The sequence below is a fragment of the Aotus nancymaae genome, unplaced genomic scaffold (genome assembly GCF_030222135.1).
Source record: "Aotus nancymaae isolate 86718 unplaced genomic scaffold, 86718_ANA_hifiasm-v0.15.2.pri h1tg000058l, whole genome shotgun sequence".
NCBI classification, from domain to species: Eukaryota; Metazoa; Chordata; class Mammalia; order Primates; family Aotidae; genus Aotus; species Aotus nancymaae.
The window spans coordinates 39,160,044-39,180,903 of NW_026988472.1; the positions used below are offsets into that span (position 1 = coordinate 39,160,044).

The window sequence follows — 20,860 nt, forward strand, 5'->3', positions numbered from 1 at the left end:
TCCTTTAGCACCCCAGATCTCAGTAAGCTCAACTTTGTGTAACAAGTTTGATGTGTGCTAAATGATGGTCTTTTCTCATCTATTTACCTTGCATTGCTAATGTTTAGTCACACCTTTCTGTCTTGGTAGAGTATTAGCTTCTTGAGGAAAATTAAGGACATGTCCTATACAGTTTTGTGTCCCCCAGCCCCTGGTGAAGATTCATAATGCATATATACCTCTAACACAGATTGAGATGCTGCCTAAAGATGACAACTGTCAAGTGTGTTAATTATTCCCATTATGCAGATGGGAATAAAATGGGGTTCATTTTGGTAGGACAAATTTGAATAAGGTCACACAACTGCTAAGTTTTGGATAGATAAAGTTTGAACTGGACTTTTGACTCGAATTTTCCTTTTCTTTTTTGTTTGAATTATTTTAGCTTTTAAATTGTATTTATTAATTTGGATTGGTAATACAGGTGTTCCTCAACTTACAATGGGATTATGTCCCAATAAGCCCTTCATAAGTTGAAAATATTATTAAGTTGAAAATGTACCAATATATCTAACCTACCAAACAGCATAGCTTAGCCTAGCCTACTACTGTAAATGTGCTCACAACACTTCCATTAGACTATAGTTGGGCAAAATCATTTGGCAGCAGCATACTGAAGAATGTCGGTTGTTTACCCTCATGATCACATGACTGACTGGGAGCTGAGGTTCGCTGCCCCCACCTAGCATTACAGAAGTATTGTACTACCTATTGCTTGTGCAGGAAAAGATCAAAATTCAAAATTTGAAGTATGGTTTTTACTGAATGCATATCACTTTTGTACCGTCATAAAGTCAAAAATCCTAAGTTAACCTCTTGTAAGTTGGGGACTGTCTGTATGTGCACATGGTAAAACAATTCCAGAGGTTCTGTTATACCAAACCATACTGCTGGTAACTTAATACTTGCTTATTTTCAAACTGCCCTTATTTTCCTCCAAGAAGCCAGTTTGCTATTCTGACTTCTGCTGTTCTACTAGTGGCTCTATCACAAAATCCAGGGATAATTTTTTTTACCCTGCTATCACCCATCCCTGCTAGTTGATCACTCAAGGCCAGCTCAGACCTCAAAGGCCCTCAAATTCAAATCTGCCTCATCCATTCTCACTGCTCCCCTAATTCAGCCTTCACTCCCTACCCGTATATCACAGTCTCACTGCCCTTCCTACCTCCTTACCCACTTCTGGTTCACTTAGGGTAACTTAGAGCCCTTCAGAAACGTACAGGAAGCTCTTATACTTTCTGATTGAGTTCTTAGCCTACAGATAGATTCTTAACTATATTTTTTAGGCTGTCTAGTTAGTTTGGTAGTCTGAGGAAACCAGTCTCAGTTTTTAGATAATGGTTTTAAATGCACAAAATAAAACACATAGGATTGTAAAGGGGACAGTGTATATTGAAATAGTTATCAAATTATTTTAAAACTAAATTTTGATATAGTAATCCTTATTAATAGACTAAATAGTAAAAGTCTCCCAGTAGGTGTAATAACTATGGCCATTTCAAAGCAGCAGTGAGCACAAATGATATTTTGAGATACCCACAGCGTCTATGATGTGACATGAAAATATCTGTGGTTTGTTTGGTGATGAGTCACAGGTCCTTCTAATATTGATGTTTTGCCTACATTCATAATCAAAGCAGATGCCAAATTTTAGTTAGAGGCTAATGAAAATGAAGTATTAATTTTGTCTGTTTGCATTTATGGACCACAGGTAAACACCCCCTTCTTTAGCCTGAAGTTCAAGTCTCCATGTGATCTGCTTTCTTGTTCCCTGTTAACTTTAAAGCCGTCCAGTCTCCCTGTGTGAGCTCTGCATGCTACACCATACAGATGGGAGGCAAAATTGGAAACCACCATGTCTAACCTTACCCTTGCATCTCTGCTCTTTTGTTTGTATCTCTGCAGGTAGAGGAAGGATGGTGGGAAGGTGTTCTCAACGGGAAGACTGGAATGTTTCCTTCCAACTTCATCAAGGAGTTGTCAGGGGAGTCAGATGAGCTTGGCATTTCCCAGGATGAGCAGCTGTCCAAGTCAAGTAAGGAAGTCCACCCTACCAAGCAGGAGAGGGGCGGGGGACTGGCAGGCTGTGCTCCAGCCTCCCTTCTGTTCTGTATCCCATGCCAAGAGGCTATGGTAAACATTCATGAGTATTTTTTTGGTTGTACTACCTTAACCCATTGTGATTTAGGAAGTTGATCACTGTAAAGGTGTGACCTGCAGCCACACATTGCGTATATCTCTGGATAGGTAACTGTCAGCCTTCATGCCCTGGTAATAACTGTCTCATGGGTGGCCCACATTGCTGTGCCTTCATATACTTCTAGAGTATTGCTTACTATGAGTTCCTAATTATTTTAAAAATGAATCAAATGGTATTGTCAGTATTTCTCAGCAACCCTCGAGGGACTTGGAGAAAAATTACCAAAAAAAGAAAAATCACTGGTAGTAAGAAGTGAAGTGCTGTGGCAAGATGAGTGCATGCCATTCCCCTTAAAAGTAAGTTAAGACAACTGAGAGTCCAGGTCCCACCTTGGGTGTGAGCATGTGTGTCCTTCAGCGGTGGTGACAATGAACTTCAGGTCTTTCTTTCTCCAGGGCCTGAAGGTCTCCCTCCAGCTTCTCTGCTGCCCTTTCCAGCTCACGGATCAAAAGGTCAGGACTGGGAAACTTCGTTCTCCCAGTCACTAACTCAACTTCCCCCATGGGCATCTTTGTATCTCTTGTGCCGTCTTGTGCCAAGGTCATGGGGATAAATATTATAGGAGGTTCAACTGTGCAGCACTACCTGGGGGTGCAGAATTTCCTTTCTGATGAGAGGAGGGCAGCTTGGCCTGCCCAAATAATTCTTAAATGTCTTCCTTTTCCATTTGGAAAAACCTGACTTGAGTGGTGTTCTCATGTTAGTTTGTGTCTCTTTTATTTAACCAGTGGTATGATTAGACAAATGTCTGATTTGGAGGTAACACCATTTCCAGAGAAGTGCTCAGGTGATCTCCTTCACTTGGTGTCTCAGTAGCTCTGGATGATGTAGCCTGACATACCCAGAAACAGCAGCACTGGCTGGTTACCCATTGGCTTCAGCAGTGCCCCTTTCTTCCACTGCCAAAGCCTGGGACCCTCCTACCCCTGAACCCCATTCCATCCTAGAGTCTATGGTAGAAAGGACTGGAAGGTGGTGGGGGACAAACAAAGTGTCTTGGAGCTCCTGTTGCCTTCTCTGGGTTGGGGTAAGGGGATTCTCTATTAACATGGCCCAGCTGATGAGTACTACTGGGAGGGGAGAAGGTATCCTTGATCCCACATTAGTGGAAGTTACTATTGCTTTCAAAATCCGTATTAGAATTCTAGCTGCCCTGGTGTCTTTTTTTGTACTCTGGAATAACTATTGTACCTGATAATTAGGTCCTATAATAACAATAAGCTATGTCAGGGACATGCTGGATTAAATGGGATTTTTTAGAGGGAGGACCAAATCGGGTCATTATAACATTATTTCCATGAATAAATTCATTGTAAGTTCCAATAGCAATAATGTGCATAAACCACCTTGCTCCGTGGCAGACCCATAATAAATGGTAGCTCTCATTGTTAGTCAAGATAACTGTTGAAACATAACCATTTAGTATCAGTTGCTTGGAGGCTGCTTGCATACTGATCAATACCGTGTTCACTGAAGCATTATGACTACATTTGGAAATTACTTTGGAGTTCCTTACTGATGCAAAGGAGGAGATCTGCGGAGGTATTAGACAACGTCTTTGAAAAAGTCTTGACATCTTGGTGTCCTGCCATCTTAGCTGTGCTCTCAGAGCTGGAAGATCAGAGGAGTAATGCCTCTTGTATCTTTGGAACTATTGAAACAAATTGACATCTCTCATTCCAAGTCAGTAATATGGACAGCTCATCCTGCCTGACCCCTCAGCTAAAGGGATTTGGTGCTGGAATTCCTGGTACAGAGGAGTAGGAGGTTGGGTGGACTGGTCTTTCTATTTAGCATTATGTCGTCACCTACTCAGAAGGGGCATTTTCTCTTCTAGAGACTATTCCCACCACACACTTACTCTATTAAAAGCCTTCCATTTCAAGACCAGGAGAACCCAGTACTTTCAGCAGCCATGTTTAGTTGCCATTGTTGAGGGGATTTTGAGTCCTCTAGAGAGACATGTCTCCTAACAAGGGTGGCTGCTTCTGATAAAGGATACATGGCTTTTGTAATCTTCCTGTATGTACAGTTAAGGAAAAGAGGGCCCATCTCTCCATCTGTCTGTCCATATTCATCTATCTGTCCATCCTTCTTTCTCTCTTTCCTTCTTTCTTCCTTCTTTTCTTCATTCAATCTTTATTGACACCCTGTTGTTACTAAAACACTATCCAAGGCACTGATGATATACAGAGACAACTCAGACAGGGTCCCTGCCTTCAGTAAGTTCACACTACAGAAAGAGGACATGGAAACCCAAGTTCAGCAAACTGTCCCAGGTGCTCTGCTAGTAAGCATCTGAAGAAGAGTGGGGGCGCAAAGGCAGAGAGGCCAGTCCCATGGGGATGTGGGGCTTCCTAGAAGAGCAAATGTGAGAATAATGTATAGCTTGCTAAAATGAAGTAATTCCCTGAGAGAGAGAGAAATAGTCTCTCTCGTCATTCTGACAGAATTTCCAGTAGCAGGCCAGGCATGGTGGCTCATGCCTATAGTCACAGCCCTTTGGGAGGCCAAGGTGGGTAGATAGCTTGAGCCCAGGAGTTCAAGATCAGCCTGACCATCATGGTGAAACCCTGTCTCTACTAAAAAAATTTAAAAATTAAAAAAAAAAATTAGCCTCATGTGCCTGGTATGCACCTGTAATCCCAGCTACTCAGGAGGCTGAGGCACAAGAAGTTCCTGAACCTGGGAGGCAGAGGTTGCAGTGAGCCACAATCACACCACTATACTCCAGCCTGGGCCACAAAGTAAGACTATTTCAAAATATACATATACATACATATATATATATATATATATATATCCAGTAGCCATTTACACCCTGAATTTGCTTTAGTGTGTAACTATGTTAAAATTTCTATAATTGGATCAGATCACATACAGAAATTATATGTACTGGTAGGATCTTTCTAAGTAGAGCCTTTGGTTTTAAAAGGAATCTGCTTATTCTCCACTCCCAGATAATGGTGCTAGTAGTTTTGATGTGCTCTACTTAAAAAAAAATATTTTGTTTTGAAACGTAGATTCACAGGAAGTTACAAAAATAAATGCAAAACTGTACAGAGAAATCCCTTATATCCTTCACCCAGTTTCCCCCAGTGATAACATCTTGTTATAATTATGGTACATGCATATTTACTTTTGTCATAAAACCATAAAAATCGAAATGTGGTCCATATACAAAAGACATCTAGCTTTTTACTCTGGTATGAGCTAAAATGTACTTAATCTAGGTCTTTGTTAGACCAACCCATTAATGCTCTTCACAAATAAGAGTTCATTTTTCACAGAGATTGCTTAATTAATACACTGATCTGGGAGTAAGTTAAATTCCTAATGTTTGTGCCATATTCCTAATTTTTTGAGATCATAGTGACATCATTTGCAAATCCTCTTAATTTAAATGCTACCACACATTAGGGTAAGGTTTTTCTAAGAATGAAAAAATCTGTATCTGAGTATGAATCATGTGTACAGTGAAAGCACATATATCTCTTCTGACATACACACAAACACCCCTACTTCTGTATGTGCACATGCTTATTTGGTATTTGTATTCTCTGCATTTCTACTTCCAGAAAATATTTCAAGTAGTTATTTATTTATTCTTTTTTTTTTAGATGTAGTCTTGCACTTTGGCCCGGGCTGGAGTGCAGTGGTGTGATCTGGGCTCACTGCAACCTCCGCCTTCCAGGTTCAAGCAATTCCCCTTGCTTCAGCCTCCCGAGTAGCTGGGATTACAGGTGCCCGCCACCACACCTGGCTAATTTTTTTGTATTTTTAGTATAGATGGGGTTTCATTCACGGTGTTGGCCAGGCTGGTCTCTAATGAAGTAGTTATTGAGTTGAATTTTGTGCACCAATGGATGAATGTGATAGAAGAAACATTGGCATTATATTTATCAGGGAGTATGCCAAGACTGCTTGATACATGGTAGGTGTCTAATAAATGCTTTGCCTTTTACTATAAGGAGACATTTTTATTTTTGAATGATAGGTGAAAAATCGCTTGAACTTGCTTTTCTCTTATTCTGATGTATTTTTACATATGGTAGTTGGTTATAAAAGTCTCTAAACTTTCCTAGATCTTTGTTTAGGGTAATCTAGTCTATCAAGGAAAGAATTGCAATGATTGTATTGGTGGATATTTTATCCATTTTATCTCAGAGAGGAAAATTTATAGTTATCTAGTAGCAGAAACTTTTCACTGCATATTTAAATTTGAAAACATCTTTACCGTTTACAGAACTTATGAAACCTTAAAGGTAGTTTTTCAAAAAAGATTCTTATAAACTTTTTACTGTTGAAAATTTCTAACATATGCAAAAATAAGAATAGTCTAATGAACCCCTGTGTACCTCTCACTCAGCTTCAGCAATTATCAACCTTTGTCCAATTTGTTAAAATTATAGCCCTCCACACGCTTTCTCCATATTATCTTGAAGGCAAACCCCAGATATTATATAATTTAATTCATAAATATTGTAACATGCATCAGTAAAAGAGTGTCTAAAAATACCATTTATCTCACACACATAAAATTATGGCAATTCCTTAGAATAATTAAACACATGGTCACTGTTCACTTTCCCCTAAAGTCTTCTTTTTTATTACTATTTATTCGAATCTGTATCCAGATAAAGTACATAAATTGCAGTTAGTCACTATGTCTCAAATCTCTTTGAATCTGTAGATTTCTCCTTCATATCTCGTTTTTTTCTTGTAATTTTTTTGCTAAGGAAACTGAGCCCCTTTGTCCATTAGTTTCTCACAGTGTGGCTTTTGCCAATTTCATCTCTGCTGTGTCATTAAATCTGTATTCCTATAAATTGATCATTAGATTTAGGGACTTGATTAGATTCAGGTTTGCTATACGGATAGCAAACCTGCTGCCTAGATGGTAATGGATAATCCACTCGGAGGCTCATAATGCCTGGCTGTCCTACTTTTTGAATGTTAGCAGCCATTGGTAAATGTCCCCCAAACCGAGTTACTCATTAGGACTTGCAAAGTGGTTTCAACCAGAAGTTTAAAAATAATAATAAAATGGGCTCCCATGTAAGAGATCAATAGTCCAAAAAAGTATTTAGTAAATTAGATTTTTAAAAATCAAGAGCCAAGTGGTTGTGCTGATAGTGTAGGCAGAATCTTATGATGTTAAGGTGGAAAGGAATTTAGATATAGTTTAACTCAGTGTCAGCTGAGAACACTGAAGCCCAGTGAAATTAAGTCCCAGGCTTCTGAATAATGGGAAGAAAATGATATGTAAGCCTTCCACACACACTCTGGTGCTGCCTCCGTTACATGAATAGTTCACCTTTTCACAGGGCATCTGACAAATTTCAAGCCTGAGTACAGTTTAGCTTATTTCTTCTTATTGTCACAGATCATGATTAGTTAATTGCTTTCAGTTACAATTTTGCATATGCTACTGTTGACTAAATGTGCAGTGGCAAAGAAATCCAGATAAGACTGTTGTCCAACTTCAATTTCATATGTATTTTGCCTTACATTTAAGAAATAAATGTGTCTTTTCTGTTTTTCACATCCTTTGATATTATTTGCTTTCAAATAATGGTTGTAAAACTAAAAATATCCCTGTTTTTTAATTTTATAGCTACACAAACATTTTCAGTTATTTCCCACAATCTTCAGAGGAAGAAAGTTTGCATTTTCTTTCTGTATCTATTAATAACCATGAGTTTTCTGCTGGTATTGAATTTCTAATTTTCCTAATTCCTTATTTAAAAAGTTGAGGTTCTGGTACTTTAGTATCAGACTTGTCAGGCTAAGACAAAGATGAAGATGGAGGCCAGGTGTGGTGGCTCACACCTGTAATCTCAGCACCTTGGGAGGCTGAGGTGGGAGGATCACTTGAACCTGGGAGTTTGAGACTAGCCTAGGCAACATGGTAAAATCCCATCCCTAAAAAAAATTAGAAAAAATTAGCTAGATGTGGCGGCATGTACCTGTGGTCCCAGCTACTCAGGAGGCTGAGGCAGGAGGATTGCTTAAACCTGGGAGGTCAAGGCTGCAGTGAACTATGATCGTGCCATTGCTCTTGAGCCTGGGCAACAGAGCAAGACCCTGTCTCAAATAAAAAAGAGAGAAAAAAAGATGGCTTTAGAAAACGTTTAGCAAACCACTGCCATGATACAGAAATAATTGTGTTTCATTAGCTATAAGAAATAGATTGCTCAGCATCCCTTGCCTGTAAAAATGAAAGCCAGTATGACAAATCCCACTCTGTGGCATCATTAGACTTTTTTTCTTTTTAATATTAGATGGTATTTGTTTGGGGTATGAAGTTCTATTAGCAATGAAGAACAATGAGCAAATTGATGTGAAAGTTTCAGGCAAAATTAGATGCTAGCATAAGTATATGGTTTTGTGTGTAAATTTTAAAATTCTTCCCTTTTATAGTGTTTGCTGCCTTCAAGTACTAATACTAAACAGTGACAGTACACCATTTCCCCCAGTAAGATCAATATCACTCATATTCATAACCTTTCCAATTGGCTGTCTTTTTCCTTCTTCACATAGGACACCCAGCCCCAGCCCAGACTGCATCTCAAATTGCCTTGCTGCTAGTGCACAGAGAGACTTTGCAGAAAGGCTTGACCATTCAGAGACATCAGAGCCATGGTCTACTCAGGCTTGGTCTTGGGGAAGAACACATGGAAGTTCTAGTGTACTTGGAGGAACATTATCAAAACACTGCTTTTTTAAAAATCTTACACTTCCTTATTTTCTGACACTTGAGAGGACTGCTGCTGTTAACTTTTGGAGGGCCAGGCTCACAAAACAGCTGTGTTCTGAGGAGTAATGTTGACTTAATGACTGAAATTAAGCAGAATAAAAATTTGCCCAAATAAAAACTAGCCACTGTTACTTGCTCCACTTTTGTCATCAAAGTCCTTTAAGTGTAACAAGAACATTTGAAACTTTGTTATGTCTTCAGATTATTCTTACACAGCCACTGAATGCCTATGTTTTTGCTTTAATTGGATGGAGCGCATCTGTTGAGAAGGGCACATTTCACAACAAGGATGTACCACTATGGCTGTAGGACACGGAAATTAGAAATACCTGATCCCATTTAAGTTGTTGGTCTGATCATTCATAATTCCTTTCCTATATGAGGAGTGCCAAGGCCCAGAAACTGACAGTGTGGTTTCTCTTGGGTTTCCCATTTTCACATAGAGTGTTTCTAAGAAGTGAGAAAAGTTGCTCTCTCCCTTCACTTAGTGTTACTCTCTGCTTCTTTGTAAATGTAGCCTAGCTTTTTCATCCTCCAGACTTATTAGAAAGCTGTATGACTGGCCTCCAGTATGAATATTTAATTAACAAGCCATAATAGAATTTATTCTCAGATAATTTAAAGTAATATGTTTATTAATTGAGTTTGCCTTTAGCAAATCATTTTGCCTGTCGGTGGTACTCTCTGTAGGCCTTTGTGGGTGGGTGGGGGTGGGTGGGTGTGGGAGGGTGGGTTGGAGTACATTCAAACCAGGGCAGTATGTGTGTATTCTGTGTAGTTGCTCATGGTTCCGGAGATATTTGGGCTTTAGCCATGTGTTCAATCTTATGCTATTGGTAATCTCTACTTGTAACAACAAAAAAAGATAATTTGATGCTTGACACTGGGTGAGTCCTATGTCCTCATGCTTAAGTACAGTTTCATGACTGACACAGCAGAATCCCAATTAAGATACTTTGAGAAATAGGGTTTTCTGGTATCCTTCATGCTAAGCAGAAAACCCCGTATGTTCATATGGATGCCACTGTTGGTTTCAAACCTCAGTGGTGAAACCCCTCTCGCCAGTATATTAATACATTTTCTTGCTTAAAGGTACTGAGGATGGCAGATTTTTTTTCTTTTTTGATACAGTGTCTTGCTCTATTGCCCGGCTGGAGTGCAGTGGTGCGATCTTGGCTCACTGCAACCTCTGCCTCCATGGTTCAAGCAATTCTCTTGTCTCAGCCTCCCAAGTGGCTGGGACTACAGGTGCATGCTACCATGCCCAGCTAAGTTTTGTATTTTTAGTAGAGATAGGGTTTCACCATGTTGTCCAGGATGGTCTCGATCTCTTGACCTTGTGATCTGCCCACCTTGGCCTCCCAAAGTGCTGGGATTACAGGTGTGAGCCACTGTGCCCGGCCGACAGATCTTTTAAAGAGAATTCTGTGTCTTGTTTAGATTCTGGGGAGTATGAATATTCATTTTTATCATATAGGTCTCTAGGGGTAGAAGATAAAGGATAATGGGTCTAAATCTGTATTATGCATAGGTTGTACTCTCCAAAGAGAAGATTGTGCTGTACGATTGAGTTAATTAAGGAGTCCAATTGATTGGATTCCCTCTGGTTAATTGAAGTTTTCCCATTCTTTAAGTTACAATGTTTGAAATGGCTTCCAGGTTTAAACTGGGCACAATGTATATGCCAGTCATTTGCAGAGGCAAGCCCCAATTTCTGGGTGCTCATGCCATCCTGGTTGCATGGGGACTTTGGGCTCATTCTGTAACGTTCTTAAATCCTGCCTAATGGTCTCTGCTTAATTTTGTGGATGAAGCTCTTGCAGTGGATTCATTGAAGGCAAGTTGAGTTAAAGACTCTTCCTCTTCCTTCTTTTGCCATCATTTGCTCCCCCCTCCCCCTTCTCTTGTTTTTCTCTCCCCTTCTCTTCTCTCATTCACTGTCAGGAAAGACTACCTTTGAAGGGACAATTCTGTACCGAGCTGCACCGGGAAAGACGGAGGGCCACAGACGCTATTACAGTGAGTGACCTTAACAGCAGAAGGCATTTGTAAAGATAAGATCTGGATACTTGTGTTTTTTGATGCAGCTGCCCTTTCCTGAGCTGCTCATGCTTATGCCAAGTGTATGTGTGAATATCTGATCCAAGGACATGGACTTATTTGTCTAAGATAAGTGCCATCTCCTTGGCATGTGCTAAGGAGCATTCCCAGCACCAGCCCCTGGCGCTTTTGTTTGCTTTGTGCCTCTATTATGTATGTGATATGTGTGCATGAACCATACGTGCAGACAAAGGAGCAGTAGCATTTGTCATGGCATATGTATTTGTACCAGTATCTCTGGGCTTCTGGGGTGGTGTAAGATGGCTTCCTGCAGAGATGTCAACCTCTCATGGTTATTGCTTTCTCCAAGTGGGTCATTGAAAACCAATAAACCATTTTGTCATTGTGTGGTTCAAAGAAGTAAGAATTTGGCATGAAAATCCATGCCAGAAATGGCGTTTTGCTTTGCTCATTCAGCCAGTCACCACATGGCAGACTTTTTTTTTTTTTTTTTTTTTTAAGCAGGACCAATGTGTAGCCTTTTGTGTTGTGAAATAAAGCTGCAAAAAGTTGAAGGGAAGGAGATGAATGAGATGCCCTTAGAATGGTTCTTGCCACATAGTAAGCTCTATCCATGTAAGTGTTAAATTAAAAATCGATAAAAATGGCTCATGGATCTCAACTGATCAATGCTAGAAGACTGGGTACATTCCAGAAAAGTGGACAGTTAAAGGACTATCAGAAACAAAATTGAGGAGGCTTTGTTCTTTTTTTCCCACCTTGAAAGAAAAGCATCCACCTTAGTTTCCATATACATGTATGCATACATACATATATGCATGGATATGATGAGAGAGAAGGTTCAGACATGAACACCAGAGCCATGCTTCACAAACTGGGGTCAAATTTATTTTTCTTGCCACTCCACCATGGGAAGATGCATGGCCACCTGTGCCTCAGTGTGGGAGTTTGACAGCACCTAGATTGCTCTGTGCCCTGTTCATTTAGATGACTCCACCACCAGCCATATGTCTGGAAGTTATACCAGTGCACACTGTTAAAACACTAAAGCATTGCTCCAGACACATACTTTCTGTACTTCTCTCACCACTGCCTACCTGTAATGAGCCCTTCATGAATTTGCCCCCATCCACAGTCCACACTCTGGGTTGTACCACCCAAGAGTGTCACCTGACATTCTGGACATGACATGGGGATATTTTATGGGATAACATGTATGATGGGCACAAGTCGCTAAAAGTTGGAGCACCAAATGAACATGAAAATGAAAAGTCACCTTTCTTTTCTTCTAAAGGGAAGGAACTAGATTTTGAATTATTTCACCAACACAGATAGTTAGATGTTTGATTTATACACTTAAAAGTGGTAGAACCAGCCTGTCAGAATTCCTGGAAGAAAAATCTGTGTGTTTCCTTCCCAGGCCATGCTTGTATGGTTGAATAACTGTGCAGCCTCTCCCTGTGTAATGTAGAGTATTTCTTACGATGATTAGTATAAACTTATTAAGATGAGCCCAGCAGACAGCAAATCCCAAAAACCAGAAGCTCAGTGAAATGAGGATGGCATTAGCTGAAAATATTATGGTTCTAGCTAATGATGAATGATAGAAGAACCTTTCAAATTCTTCTCTTTGAAGAACTAAAATACGCTGGCCCTAATCTGTTTGCCCTGCTGCCTTCTGGTGGTGATGGGGGAAGTGTGCTGAGGAAGCGGGGTGGTGATGGTTTCCTTCCACTAATTGTTTCTTTATTTCACCCTCAAATGGCTCTTTCCAAGCCAGAAAGGAATATACAAGCCATTTATCACATAGAATCCATATGCAAAATGAGAACATGTTAAGGGGGAAATGACACAATATTTAGACTCCAAAATTATACTCCAGCAGGGATATTTGCAAAAACAATGAACAGATAAACACATGAATGGATAGCTAACTGGGGGAGGGTTCTTGATGTTTACACACTCTAATCCTGTCCTGTGAATTGCCGCTGACCCCATTGTTGTGGGCTATTTCTCATTCAGTCCTGTGTTCTTGCTCACAAATGCTGGTTTTCAGTTTATTAAAATGTACACCAGGGATCTTCCTCCTTCCCCACCCTTTTGGCTTAAAAATACCATTTTATGGAAAACAGCAGCAACAACAAACAAAACCATTGTTTTAAGGATTTGATTTTGAAACGTGTTAGCAGTTTATAATGACCTTTCTACATTTTGTCTGTTTTCATTTAACAGTTTCTTCCTGCACTGAGATTTCCTTATTTGAATGACTTCAACATTTTATGAGATTTTATGTGAGCAAGTATTTGGTGTATCATTCTTGTGGACTAGGAGGCCACCTTACCTGTAGGAAGATAATGCACAATTGGCTAATAGAGAACAACATTTGATGGCGTATTTTCATTTCAAGGGCATGGTTATGATCAGGAGATGTAGTAAATGTTCAGGAGCTATTCTACACATCTAGAGGCTTTCAAAGATGGGTTAATGACAGAGTTTAGTATTTCATAAAATATTCTTTGAATCCTCCCCTTTGATGGCATAATTGATATACTGACCATCAAAGAAAGAAAGTACACCCAGAAATTAACTAGATACAAATAGGCTCTTCCTTTTAGGAACATGATTGTGGGCAGAGCCTGGGGGAAAAAGAATCTGGGGAGGTAAGTGTCCATGTTGTCTTGCTGATAACTATTTTATGACTCTAAACACATGCCACAAAAGGTCCAGGGAAGAGTGTCGTGTCCCCAATGTTCTTCTTGGAAAGGGATTCAGCTTTGGGAAAACAATGGTGTTTAAGGGAGAGAAGAAGGGCTGTAGGTTTGGGGGATGCTGGCCTCTGGGAGGGCGGCTTCCTTTCCGTCTTTAGCAAATGATCATCTTGCTGGTGAAACCGTCTTAATGTCAAGTTTGGTTTAATGCTTTCCTAGAGAAACATGTCTGCATGCATTTATTCCTCGTGAAGCCATCCAAATAGAGTTAATTCTTTGGCAGTTATAATTTTGTGTGGTTTCTTTAATTGCTAATTTGTTTAAATGGCTTTTAGCTTTACGGCTTCCCTTTAGGAAATGTTAGTTTCATTGCTAATTGCTAATTGACTTGAGTCATAGAGATTGGAGGTACAGTATGTGGTACTGACTGTGTGGGGAGGCGACGAGGTGGATGGGAAGGGTTATTATTGCACAGGCTCTGGCAAAACAAATTTGGATCAAAACCAGGCTCCCAGCTAAAGAGGGGTGAAATTTCACATGTACAAAGATATTTGCTCAGGATTAGATTTTCTGAAAAGTTGTTTTGATTCACTTCTTAAAAGTTAGGGATAGGGAGATCAAACAAAACTCAGAGCCAGTCAAACTACTCAACACACTGAATACAAAAGCCTAGTGCAAGTTATCCTGTGTCCAGTAACACTTATAGAGATGGTTCCTGGCTGGTTGTGAAGTTCTTCAGGGCTCTGACTGATTTCTGAGCTCTCTCTCCCCATCCCCACTCTTGACAGGTTTAAGGGAAACCACAGGCTCCGAGAGTGATGGGGGTGACTCAAGCAGCACCAAGTCTGAAGGTGCCAATGGGACAGTGGCAACTGCAGCAATCCAGCCCAAGAAAGTTAAAGGAGTGGGCTTTGGAGACATTTTCAAAGACAAGCCAATCAAACTAAGACCAAGATCAATTGAAGTAGAAAATGACTTTCTGCCGGTGGAAAAGGTATGTTCGACAGTTCTTGTTTGATTTCAACATAATGTGGAATATCCAAAAGTATGTCGTGGGGTTTGGTTCCGGAAGCTTCCAGTTTCTCTTTTAGGGTTTCCATGTCCTCATGTACTAGCTGTTTGTCCTGTCTCCTTTTTCAGCTCTCCCTCTATGTGGGAACAACTTCCCTCAAATGGCTCATGCTCTAGTTTGCTGCTGCTTTTCTTACTGATCTCTCTAGGGAATGCTTCTCAGGATGACTTTTGAAATAGACCAGCACTTCTCTATCTGCTTTCCAGAAAAAACCCTCATTCCTGGGCTCACCTAAGTGTATGACCCTCACACTTTTCAGACACTGGCCAATCCCTCTCCTCTTCTTGTACATTTCTCTAGTGCTTTGTGCTTGGGTATGCTGACTGTGAAGGAATTGTGCACCTTTTCTCTAAGAGTAAGGTGGAGACAATTTCAGACTGCTGAAAGGAATTCTCCTGTGTGAATTATGGAGATGGCTTGTGCTGTGACTCTCTGGGTTGTTCCCTTCAGGAAGCTGGCTGTTTCCTTCCGCCTCTGGTTCTGGGCTAGTGAGAGGCAGGCACCATATTGCTGCTAAGAACGCGGTTACCACAGCAACACACCCAGAGCCCTCAAGCTTGTGGCTGCAGATGACATGTACTGTGGTATACTTCTAAGCATTGTAGCCTTGCTTAGGAGTTGATAAATACTGTGGAATTTTCAAAATTATAAAAAGCTACACTCGTGCTGTGCTTAAGGAATGTTTGTTAATTCGATTTAGTGCTGAAATTTTTGCTTTGACAAGTCTCTGCCAGCAGGTTTGGGGGATGAGGTATTGGCAGCCTCTCTAATGCAGGTTTATGGGTGGCTCTTAAGTGTTTTTTTTGGGGGGTGGGATAACATTTTAAAGATTGCATCATCTTCTGCAGCTGTAGGACTTCCACCCCTCCACTGGCCCTCAGCAACCTTGCCCAGTGTCATCATGCATTAGAAACAGAATCTGAAAAGGAAACTTTTCAAACACTGAATCCCTCTAGAGATGAGTCAGGCACAAAGGACAGATACCTAGAAATTAAAAATTGTTTCATTTAAACTCTTTTTTTTCAATGTTGAAGTTTCTTTGAGCCAGCATTGTTCCTTTCAGCAATCAATATATGATATTTTTTTTAAGATCTGAAAACTATCTAGTGTCCCAGCTCATGAGCTTACTCTGTTTCACATGGTCACATTCAGATTCCTGTAAACATTTACCAAAGAGCAAGTCCCTGTCTTGGAAAGGAACAATGGGTGTAGTTTTTCTTCATTTTATTCAAGTGATTGAAGTAAAAATGACCATTGACTCAGTCAGCAAACAGTTCATTCCTTTTGTTTGTTTTATGATTCTTGGCCTTTTTTTCTTCCTGTAGGAGGACTCTGTGTGTGTGTGTGTGTGTGTGTGTGTGCGCGTGTGTGTGTGTGTTTCTCTTATTATTGCTATTAATATTCATTTTAGCTGCCAATAATAAGTTGAGTTACTGCTGATAGCAATGTCAGTATCAAATATAATACTTTCAGGTTTTTATCTCAGCACATTTCTTTCCTGAACCTCAGAGCCGTATGTCCAACTGCCTACTTACTTCAGTATCTCCACTTGAAGATCTTAAATTCATATCCGTTTGCCCAAACCTGAACTCATCATCCCCCTCCAGCTACTCTACTCACAGTTTTTTCATCTCAGTTGAAGGCAGCGCCATCTCCCACTCCTGTTGCTCAGAACAGAAACCCTTGGGTTGTCCCTCTTTCTCTCAGCTCTGCCTCCTAAATGTGTCCACCATCCACCTATGTCTCATCGCCTCCAGTGCTCCTTAATAGGGCTTTCTGCCTCTCCCCTTCCCCCTACAGTTAAGTTTCATGAGCGAAGCCAAGGAGAACATTTGAAAACCCAAGTCACATCATGCTACTCATCTGCTCACACCCCTGCCGTTGCTTTCCTGAGAACAAAATTGGGACCCAGCCCTCCTTACTGCTGGGACTTCCTTCCACACTGCTCTCCCCTCACTTTCTTTGTTCTGGGTCCTTGCTCTTCCATAGATATACCATGTACACTCCTACAGGGGGCATTTGCTGCAATGGTCTCCTCAGCTTGGGCACTCTGCATCTACCTGCCCACTTGGCTGCCTCCTTTTCCACCCTGCCATCTTAGCTGAAACCTCACTCTGTCCCCCTTCCAGGCACTATGTATTTTGTTCTCTGTGGCACATCCGTCTTTTAACAGATTTATTTTTGTTATATCTATCACTTATTTTGTTTACTAATCTACTGTATGTGCTTAGAACAGTGCATGGCACATTATAGGTGCTCAATAAATATTGTTGAATGAATAATATTAAAATCTAAATGCTGCACTTTAGAGATTACAGACATCTCTAGAATGGGAATATTGGGTAAGATAATATAGCACTTGTGTAGTTGAAAATACATCAGTTATATAGTTCACTGTACCTCTGTGAAGCAGAGAATTGATTTATTGCATTGGTATTAGTGCCATGAAGTGTTAACCTCATCAGATATATATATGTGTGTGCGCATGTGTATTGCACATCCCTAATCCAATATCCACAACGCTACAAAATCGAAACTTACTGAGCCCCAACATGATCCTCAAAGTAAATTTTCACTGGAGCATTTTGGATTTCGCATTTTTGGATTAGGAATGCTCAACCTGGATGTATTCTGCTGATATTCCAAAATTGAAAAAGAAAAAAACCTGAAATCCAAAACACTTCTGGTCCCAAGCATTTTGGGGGATATTTGATGTGTGTGTGTGTGTGTGTGTGTGTGCTCGCGTGCGCGTGAACACACGCACACACACACATATTTGTGCATGCATCCTGATTCCTGATTTGTCTGCAGAATGAAACCATGTGCTGGAAGCTCCCTAAACCCATTTCTCATGTGAGGCCTCTGGGGAAAACATAAACTTCTCAGCCTGCTTTACTGGGTATGGACAATTTTTACAACATCTAAGAGGATTTGAAACGATCTCCACCCCGTGTTGTAGGCGTCACAGATAGTTGCACAGATTTTGGATCCATCATGTTATTGTACAACCTGGCACAAGAGCCGATAAGTGTGATACTGTTTTATTAGCATGCAACCTGGTTTTCATCACTTTTGAGATGGTTTTGTGTCCAAGATTTATGTTTAAGGAAGAAAGCTTCCTTTGAGAATTGAGCTTGCTGTTTTGATTTTTAGAAGCACAAACTGTATTTTGTGTGATAGCATTCGGTAGGTGAGGCTCAAGCAGGTCTCCTGCTCAGGCTGGGACAGTTGACCTGAAATGTCTTGCTTGATAACTTGGATGAGGGAAAAAGGGAATCTGACAATTATTAACAGCTGTGAGCATCATATTATACTTTTCGTTCAAGTTTGTAAAGTTTTTTTGTTTTTTGAAACAGAGTCTTGATCTGTTGCCTAGGCTGGAGTGCAGTGGCACAATCTTGGCTCATGGCAACCTCTGCCTCCCAGGTTCAAGTGATTCTCGTGCCTCAGTCTCCTAAGTAGCTGGGATTACAGGTGCACACCACCACAGCCAGCTAATATTTTTTGTATTTTTAGTAGAGATGGAGTTTCACAATGTTGACCAGGGGGGTCTTGAACTCCTGACCTCAAGTGATCTGCCCACCTTGGTCTCCCAGAGTGCTGGGATTACAGGTTTGAGCCACTATACGTGGCCAAGTTTGTGAAGTATTGAGATCTACTTTTCTGAGTCAGTAGATAATCTTGTGCTTATCTTATATTTTAATCTGTATTACCCTACCCAGAGTTAATGATTAGATTATATACCAGGCGAGATATTGCTTAATATCCCTCCACCAACTGTGAATAGATAGATAGTTCATGTAGGTATTCTTGTTTCTCTTATTAAGCTATAAGGAAGGATTCCATTTATGAATCTTTTAAATATCACCAAGTGGATATGTCTCCGAATGATTTGTTTAATGTACCATTTAGCTGAAATGTTTACAGCTGAGATGATTTAACGTCTGAGACTTGGTTCCTGTAGTCCAGAAGATGAAAGAGTGGGGCATAGAGGACACACTAATCATAAATTGGTATTTGTTGAAACTGGATGGTGTATACACTATTTTTGTGTCTGTTAGAAATTTCCCTTGATAAAAGGTTAAAAGGGGGAAAAAAAGAACCTTGGAGAAACATGTCCCATTTAAACTAAGCTCAGATTTAAGTGTGTTCCGTATCAAAATATGGCTAAAGAGGAACTGAATTAAACCTTAGAAAATTATAGGGCCATAGTACCATTGTCCTAGCTGATTGACCTTGACAAAGTCAGCCTCAGCTGGCCCATCTGTAAAATGGGAATACTTTTTTTTTTTTAACCTATCCTCCCTCACAGAACTTAAAAAAAAAAGTACCTGAAAATACTTTCTAAATTATAAATAAGACTCATTTCAGCTAGCGTGTATTGAGTGCTCACTAAGTATGCTCAGTACTGAGGATACAGTAGTAAAGGAGACCAGGTCAGTGCCCTTGGGAAGCTACAGAAAAGTAAATAAGCAATAATAATAGAGTATAGGAAATGCCATAGTCAGGCTGAGAACACGGTGTTGTACTGTAGAAGCCCTCAGGCATGGCAGGAAGTGGTGAGTTGTTACGGAGGCTGGAAGGTGTGTTTTCGTTCTTGTGTACCAGCTTCCTACAGGAAGTGATATTTAGGCTGAAAACCATGGGTCTAATAGGCATAGAGTTACTAAGGTGAGAAGAGTAACATCTATAAATGCCTTGAACAGGGAAAGAGATAGCACAGATGATGTATAGAGGCTCCAGCAGGAGGTGGGGAAAAAAGCAGGGCCCAGATCATGAAGAATCTTGTGAGACTTGTTAAGGAGTTGGACTTGATCTTGAGAGCAATGGGAAACTATCAAAGTGTTTTAAGCAAGAGAGTGACATGATCAGATAGGTGGTTTAGGGAAAGTATTCCAACTGCAGTGTGAGGAGTGGATTACAGAAGACAGGGTGACTAAAATTTAGAAGAGAAGTAACAGAAACATGTTGGCTTTCCTGATAAATAGCCCCCCACTCCAAATCTAGGTTCTAAACCAGTTAATTAATTAGATGAGTGAGTGAATGAATAATCAAAATATTAATTTTGCTGGGTTTTTTTTCAGTATAGATATCCAGTTGACCTAGCACTGTTTATTGAAAAGATTATCCTTTCTGCACTGCACAGCCCTATGACCCTAGTCATAACCTAAGTGGCTATATATAAATGGGCCTATTTCGGGACTCTGTTCTGTTGGTCTGTTTGACCTTGTACCCATTCTGTGCTACCTGGATACTTATTCCTCTTTAAGATTACCTAAACTATTCATGGCCCTTTGCATTTTAATTTAAATTTTAGAATCAGTTTGTCAATCCCCCATCATAAAGAAAAGACCCTCCTGGGATTTTGATTGAACTTGCATTGAATCTATAGATACTTTTGATGACAATTGGTACCTTTCCAATTCATGAACATGGTATATTCCTCTATTTGTATGGATCTTATTTTATTTTGTGAAATGTTCTCAAGCTGAACATGTATGATTTGTGATCTCTCTGTATATATGTTATATTGGAATGTCATTACTGATGAAGGCAAAGTTGGAAGATACAGATTAGTCTGAGAGACAAATGGGCCTGCCAGCTGATTCCCAGAATTAGACAGATTTGCCCACACAGATCTCTCAGTGACATTGGTCTAATTCAGGCCAATGTGAAATAGAAGGACCTGCCCCTTGAGGAACAGCAGAGAAAGCTAACTTCCAAGGGGAGGAAAGAGAAGAGCCAAGCTGAGCACGCCCAGTTTATTTTTCTTAAAATCACCTAACAGTTAAGTAATTTCACTCTCCCAGGGGAGAATGCATAAAGGGGCAGAGAATGGCAGGAGTTTCCAGTTGTGTCCAGAGAGTGTCCATTTGGATTTCTTTTCATAGAAGGAAGCATCAAGGTAAGGGATGTTCAAACAGTTTGAACTATGGAGAGAAATGGATGGTTTGGGGAAATATTTTGAAGATAAAATCAAGTTTGACAGTATGTGGGGGATAAAGGAGAGGGAGGAC

The 20,860-nt window shown here is 40.3% G+C and overlaps 1 protein-coding gene across 13 annotated transcripts in view; it reads left to right on the plus strand.

Annotated features, from left to right (window-relative positions):
* SH3KBP1 (SH3 domain containing kinase binding protein 1) overlaps positions 1-20,860 on the plus strand; it is a 384,957-nt gene that overhangs the window by 211,027 nt on the left and 153,070 nt on the right. For 7 of the 13 annotated variants that reach the window (XM_064364467.1, XM_064364472.1, XM_064364471.1 and 4 more), the window contains 3 exons: positions 1,948-2,077; positions 10,947-11,021; positions 14,560-14,765. In XM_064364467.1, coding sequence (XP_064220537.1) covers positions 1,948-2,077; positions 10,947-11,021; positions 14,560-14,765 — 411 coding nt within the window. Of the gene's footprint in view, positions 1-1,947; positions 2,078-2,637; positions 2,695-10,946; positions 11,022-14,559; positions 14,766-20,860 lie in introns of all 13 variants that reach the window. The other 6 variants (XM_012434029.3, XM_064364476.1, XM_064364469.1 and 3 more) reach the window with 2 other exon arrangements.